At 66.7% G+C, this 7,051-nt stretch overlaps 1 protein-coding gene across 1 annotated transcript in view; it reads left to right on the forward strand.

Moving 5' to 3' along the window:
• TNRC6C (trinucleotide repeat containing 6C) overlaps positions 1-7,051 on the forward strand; it is a 22,290-nt gene that overhangs the window by 2,860 nt on the left and 12,379 nt on the right. Inside the window, 5 exon segments of the mRNA XM_012733008.1 lie at positions 460-626; positions 2,506-2,586; positions 3,720-3,777; positions 4,786-4,928; positions 6,233-6,450. Coding sequence (XP_012588462.1) covers positions 460-626; positions 2,506-2,586; positions 3,720-3,777; positions 4,786-4,928; positions 6,233-6,450 — 667 coding nt within the window.

Below are 7,051 nucleotides of genomic sequence, written 5' to 3' on the forward strand. Positions count from 1 at the left end.
GGGCTTGTTCTCGCCACCTGGCCCTGCAGGCGCAGCCCGCGGCGCCCCCTCCCTCTTTAGCCTTCTTCACGCTCCCGGCAAGTGAAAATTTGGGGAGGACTTCACACCAGAAGTCACTGTGTATTAAGAAAGAGGAAAAATTAATATTCTGAAAACAAAGCTCAGTAAGGAAACTGAACCCCATCTCCCTGAGCCCCCCCTTTTGGGACCTTGTTCCCCACGCACACCTGTAAGCCGTGTGCAGGCGACGCCTGTGCCACGTGGGGGTGCCTGCCCTACACCAGGGCAGGGGTGGGCCGCCCCCGCGCCAGGGCTAGCTGCTCCCGGCTACCCCGCCAGTGGCTGAGTCGGGAGGGGAGCTGCCCCCAGGCGTTCAGGCAGCGGCGGGGGCTGCGTGTAGGTCGCCGCCGCCGCCCCGCTGCCCACCGAGCGCCGCTCAGCTCCCGCCCCTCTCTGCAGCTGCAAAACCTATGCAAGAAGGCTGGGGCAGCGGCACGGACGACGTGGGCCTCGGCGCCGGGCAGTGGGAGGACGAAGAAGGGGGCGTGTGGAGCAGCGCCGCCTCCCAGGAGAGCGCCTCGTCCTGCGGCTCCTGGGGGAGCGCCCCCAAGAAAGGACTCCAAAAGGTGCGTGTGACCCCTTGCCAGCGCCGCGGCCGCGGAGGACTCGCCTGCGCCCCCTGCCGGCGGGGCGGGGCATCAGCGGGTGCTCTGCGCTCTGGGCTCTGGGCTCTGGGCTCTGCGCTCTGGGCTCTGCGCTCTCCCCCAAAGCTCCTGTTTTAGAAATTGGATTCATTTTCCTTTAAAAAATGTCAACATGTTAACATATAATGAGTTTATTGTTGATATTTTAAAACAAAGTAATAAGCATCTTTAAACTTTCATTAATTCCTTTTAAAAAACGACTTACTTGTGTGTACAGAACTGGGGCGCAGGCCAGAGGTGCGGGGGGGGAGAGGACTCCCCAGAGACAGTGGGGAGCAGAACAGGCGGATCCACTGAAACCCACTGCCGAGGGGAGCAGCGGGGAGACAGGAGGGGTCTGCCACACGCTGGGGTCCCTCCCTGGCCGGGAATCGAACGTGGCTGCGGTGGTGCAGACAGCACCTCGGTGCTGTGCTTTGACCCCTGCGCCCCCGAGGAGGCCTCCAGTGTTAATTCCTAACCCAGTGAACGCTGAGGACACGACCCTGCAAAGAAAAGTCGGTGGGGCTTTCAGTGTTCGGGGAGGGGTCCGGGCCCAGCACCCCTGTGGGCGTGCTGCAGGCCACGCTCACAGCCCCGGGCCCAGGGCAGCCGCACTGCCCCGGAGCTGCCTGAAAACAGTCTCGCGGGCAAAGGCCTTTTTAACTGACCGGAGACCACTGTGGAAAGTCAGACTTCTAGATGTCAGCTGATGGAAACTGCATGACAGAAAATGCCGTAATCGAAATCAAACAGCAGACCCCAAACTGGAAAAAGCACTGGTGGCTGAGCTCTCCGAGAGGGCTGCCGCCCCGTTACAGAAACAGACCCTGGGAGCAGGGCTCATTAGAAGCAGCAGCCACTGGCCACTAGGAAAATGGGCAGAGGATGCGGGTAGGTGGTCCGTGGGGGAGGGGGGGCAGCGGCTGCCCCACGGAGAGGCCTCAGCCGGCCAGAGCCCAGGAGCGTCCTCGCCCCTCCCAGACCGGCCGGCTCCAGGGGTCAGCGAGCACGGCCTGGGGCAGCCTGCCCACCGGTGCGGCACACCTGGCGCCCGCCTCTGCAGTGGGAGTCAGCGTGACCCGACTGTCCATCAGTGGGCTTCTGTAAAATTAAAAATTCTCTTGAAGGCCAAGCAGGAGGCGGCTGAGTGGCTTCCTTCTGGAGCGCACCCGAGCCAGGGGCGGGACGCACAGCTCCGGTGTCCCTCTTCCCGCCTCCCGCGGTGCGCCAATGTGCTGTCTGTGCAAAACATTTAACTTGAAAAAGCCTCAGTCTGCGGTAAGCACAACGCAGGCACGAAGACCAGGGTCCTCTGCCGGCGAGGAGCGGCGAGGCGTGGCGGCAGCAAGGCCTTCAGGCCGGACAGTCCTGGGCACGGCCCGCTGGCTACGCCCTGAGCGCGGGCACCTTCTTCGGCCCGCAGGTGTGGTGCTGAAAAGCCTTGACAAACCCTCAGGGCAGTTTCTGCGAGGCCCCTGCCCTGTGGGAGCCCTGGGCGCTGCGGGCACGGGGGGGGGGGGGGCCGCCTTTGGGGTCCTCGGGAGCCAGGCCTGGGGCAGGGCCAGTGGCCTCAGCTGCCCCGCGGTGCCCACACAGGCCTGTCCCGGGCACTCGTGTGTGTCCGGTCGCAACAGTGGCAGGTGTGCGTGGTGACCGGGCCGGCGCTCCACCTGCCTTTACACTGCAGAGTGCTCAGCGCGCCGCTGCCACCGTGGCTGCAGCGTCCGGCTCGCGCCCACCGGCCGGTGGCCTCCCTTGGCCGCGGCGCTGGCCTCTGAGTGCACCCGGTGCTCACGGACCGTCCCCCGCTTCGTTGCAGGGCCTGAAAGCGGCTGGCAAGCAGGACGAGGCCTGGGCCATGAACCGGCTGGTCAAGCAGCTCACGGACATGGGCTTCCCGGTGACTGCGCCTCCCTTTACCGCCCCCGCCCCGTGTCCCGTCCACACTTGTTGCATGTGATGAGGAAGGAAGACCCTTGAGGGACGAGCCTGGGCGTGACCCGCCCCACACACCCCCTCCCCCCGGCACGTCTGTTTCGGGTCGTTGCTTTGGCCTTTGGCAAAGATCCACGTCGTTTCTCTCGAAAGGTGTGAGAGCCTTTCCCTGGGATAAAACGTGCTGAGCGGGCCTCGCTACTCGCCCCCCAGCTTTCGGTCTTGAGTGGTCACTAACAGTCGGCCTCCTTAGTCTCTGCGGTGTAGGGGCAAAAATGCCAAACGCAGTGTGAAGTCTCACGTCCCGGAGAAGAGCCCTGCGACCGCCTTGGCCCCGAGTTCAGGCTCGGGAGGGGCTCAAGCCAGCGTCCCTCTGGGGTGCTCAGCCCCTGGCCTAGAGGCAGGAGGCCAGTGCTCGGGGAGGCCTGGCCGCTGCACGCCCTTCAAGCGTCTTCTTTCCAAAGCCTTAGGAGACGGGTGCATGTCTTCTCGTTAACGGGGGGTGTCCCTGGGGTCTGGGTGGCCCCAGCCTGGAACAGCCCTCCGGAAGGGCACAGCGCTGATGCCGCAGGCGTGCACTGGTGGACAGACGGGCTGGCCCGATGCTGGCCATGGTGGCCCTGGGCGCGAGGCCCGGCCGCCCTTGGGCTTGCCCTAAAACTGACCTGCTCCCTCGCAAGGACGATCCTCAGAGCACAGCCAGCTGTCCTGCTTTGTTTTTCATTTCTTGGTGAAAGTAATTGCAGGCAGAGCCCAGAATCGGGGCGCGGAGACGACACCCTGTGTTTCTGCGACCCCTGCCCACATCTGGGGGGCGAGGGGACGGGGCAGAAGGGCCCGGCCGAGCTGCTGGCACTCGTTGTCACACAGCAGTGACCTCGGGGTTCTCCAGACGCTAAGTACTCCGTTGTGCTGAATGTGGCTCTGACCTGGAGCTCCATTCGGTCACCCCCTCACCACAAGCGTCACGCACCTAGCAGACTGTTGTGACGTCAGCCAGCTCCCAAAGTGGCAGGTTAGGTCAGCGGCCGTCACCTCCGGCCGACGCCTGATGGTGCTTGACGACTCCTGGGCCTAATGACTCCGTTTTCCCGCCAGAGAGAGCCAGCTGAGGAGGCCTTGAAGAGTAACAGCATGAACCTTGACCAGGCCATGAGTAAGTAGCGCCCGGCGCCGCGTCTGGCACGGCAGGGTGGGCCGGCCGCCACAGCCACGGGCTGCGCCTGCCTCCGATCGGAGCGTGGCTCTGGGCACGTTCCAGTGTTTCCAGTCAGAGCACCCTTCCCCGCCTGCTGAGGTGAGGTGTCCAGGCGCCGGGAGAGGTGCCGGAACGCCAGGGACGCCGGTGCCCTCCGCGCTGGCCCGCCCGCGCGCCTGCGGGTCCGGCCCGGCGGCAGCGGCCCCGCCCAGAGCCCCGTGGCGCCGTAGTCGGGTGACTCGCAGGCCAGGCTGCCGCCGACCTGGCCCCCGCGGCACTCAGCCCGTCCCTGGTTCCCGCGTCCGGGTGCCGCGTGCGTGCGGCTCCGGCAGCCGCCGGGCACTGCCGCTGTCCCGTCCCGGGTGGAAATCTAGCGGGTGCGGCCCTGCTCTGGGCTCGGGACCGTTCTGAGTCACCGGCCGGCCAGAAGCACAGCACGCAGAAACGTCCTCAGCAGACCGGGGTGTCCCACGGACACTGACCTGGGAGCCGGGGGAGAGGCAGGGCGTCGGAGGGGCCACGCGTTCCCAGCTGCGTGGCTACGGAAGGGCCACGGTGCGTGCCAGGCACACAAGTAGGCGTCAGTGAGCGGGTGAGCCCGCCGGTGCGGAGTCCTGGCGTGTGCGGACGCTCACCGTCAGCTGCCAGCATGCAAGAAGACCTTGCCAGAGTGGGGGTGTGGAGACAGCCCGGGGCGGCCGTGGGGACGAGGCTGGCTGTCTGCGGCGTCCTGTCCCGACGCCCTGCAGAGTCCGGGAGTCGGGTGGGCCGCGCAGCCGGCCCAGGCTGCCGCTTCGGTGATGGCTGGCGCCGTGTGACGAGGGGGTGGTCCCGGTGGGAGAGAGGCTTGGGCCCGAGGGGCCAGAGCAAGACTCGGCCCTGGCCCCTGGCCGGCCTGGCCGCCCTGAGCGTGGGGCGCCGGTGGGTGCTGTCTGGTGTCAGTCACCGCTGTTGGCCATGCTGCAGGCGCTCTGCTGGAAAAGAAGGTGGACACGGACAAGCGCGGACTGGGAGTGACCGACTACAATGGCATGGTCACCAAGCCCCTCGGCTGCCGCCCACCGATCTCCAAAGAGTCTTCCGTGGACCGCCCCACCTTTCTTGACAAGGTGAGGATGAAGTGGGCTCGGGGGCTTGTTTCTCAAGGGGAGCGACTTTTTTATTTTAATTTGTCCTGGGTGTGAACCAGATTAGACACTTGCCGGCCGAGGGGCCTGTGCCCATTGTCCTGATCCGCGGTGGCCCTGCAGCTGCAGACAGCGCTGAACCCAGGGCAGACCGGCTCTCCTTCCGCCTCTGGGCGAAGGTTCGTCCACACAGTAGGCTCAGAGCAGCGGGACAAAGACGCTGGCGCGACAGCGAGACGCCCGTGTGCAGCTCCGGCTGCCGGGCGAGGCCTGCGAACTGCGGGTCACAGCTGACGGCCGTCGCCCGGGGCTGCCTCGGTCCCGGCCTGAGTCGGGCGCAGCCCTTCCGGTCAGCTCAGAGACCCCCGGGGCCCGGCCGGCCCTGGCGGCTCAGCCAGTCCGGTCCCGGAGGCTCAGCAGCCTGATGCTGCAGCCCTGGCTGCGTGGCCGGCGTGCGGCCCGCTCCAGACTGGCCTGCCGCCGGGGCACAGCAGCTGTCCACGCCCAGCCAGACAGTTGGAACTTGAAAGTAAAGTGGACACCAGAAAGGACAAGTTTTAGCGAGCGGAGACTCGGGAGAGAGCTGAGCCGCCCTCTGTCGGGCAGGCCTGGCCCTCGCCGCCGCACTGGCCCGCGCTGGGCACCTCCCAGCCAGGGTGCCAGTGAGCGGGACCTCCGGTCCCCAGCAGAAGGCGGCTGGAGCACACACGTTCTAGAAGCTTCCTTCCGGCCTCACTGGCGTCCAGCTTCGACCACCAGGCCGGGCCGCCCTGCGAAGGGAGCCTGAGCTCTTGTCACCAAAGCGGGGAGTGAGGCCCCAGGCTCGTGCTCGTGAGATGAGCGTCGTAGTCTGGCACGCGCGCGGCCTCCGTGGTTGCTCGGTGGCTCCTGTGTTCTCGCCGAGTCGGCCCTCGGGTCCCGCCACGGGGCGGGTCTGGCCTGTTGCCCGCCCTGGCCAGCCCGCCTTCTCCGTGAGCCAGTTGGTCCGCAAGTAGCCGAGGGTGCTTTCCAGACGAGGCCCGGCCCCCGGCTCTCTCCCGACTCCCGCCAGGCAGGGCCTCAGCATGTGAATGGCAGCTGATACCTGTTTCTAAAACCATGTTCTAAATGGAAACAGCATCGTGACCCTGTTTCTCTTTTTCTCTCCTCCCTCTGCCTTCTGCCCACGTCCCCACACCTACCGTCCACACCTTGCTCTGCCTCTGCCCGTCTCCCGTGGACTCCCGGGGCGGCGCCCTGTCCGTGGCGGGTGCTGCCCACAGCTCTCCCTCTCTTTCTCCAATCAGGACGGCGGCCTGGTGGAAGAGCCCGCGACTTCACCATTTTTGCCTTCGCCAAGCCTGAAGCTCCCCCTTTCAAACAGTGCGCCGCCCGGTCAGGCCCTGGGTGGGGTCGCCTCGGGGCTGGGCATGCAAAACTTGAATTCTTCCCGACAGGTGAGGCCTGGGAGACGCCTGCACGCTCTCCCACCTGCGTGGCGAGCGTGCTTGAGACAGAGCCTCTCGTGTTGAACGGGGCCCGTGTTGTAGAATGCCGCCCGACGGGCAGCCGCAGCTCCGTGAGGACGTCCCTCGCCGTGAGCTCGCGGCCTCCCGAGTGGAAGCCGGCCTCCAGCCCACCCTCGCCCAGGAAGCCTGTCGGAGTCACATTTACCCGAGCTGAAGCGGCTCAGGGCTCAGCGCCTGGGGGCCGACCAGCTTCAGGGCCCGTGGCTCGGGAGGGGCCCCGAGGCCAGGTCCCCGGGGGAGCGGGGTGGCCTCCTCCCCCGGCAGTCGAAACTGTAACCAGGGGGCTGCGTAGACACCGCACACCCCGGGGGGCCCCAGGGAGGCGGGGTCACTGCCAGCCTCACTGAAGGGGGGGGGCTGCCGAGCAGCCTCCCCGCGTCGTCCTGTCGGCGTGTCCTCCTCGGGCTGACCACGGGGAGGCTCTGCGTCCAGTCGGTGCCACAGCGTACAAGGTGGTCCCTGCTGTCCCATGGGTGGGCGGCAGCACCCGCAGCCGGGCAGCCGGGCAGCTGCAGGGACACCGCTGGACGGGCACGCCGTCCACCTCGTCCCGCTCCCGGAGTTGAGGTGCCGCCGTCGGCCCGGTGCCTTCACTCG

This window comes from Condylura cristata, unplaced genomic scaffold, assembly GCF_000260355.1.
Source record: "Condylura cristata isolate star-nosed mole 26May11 unplaced genomic scaffold, ConCri1.0 scaffold00038, whole genome shotgun sequence".
NCBI classification, from domain to species: domain Eukaryota; kingdom Metazoa; phylum Chordata; class Mammalia; order Eulipotyphla; family Talpidae; genus Condylura; species Condylura cristata.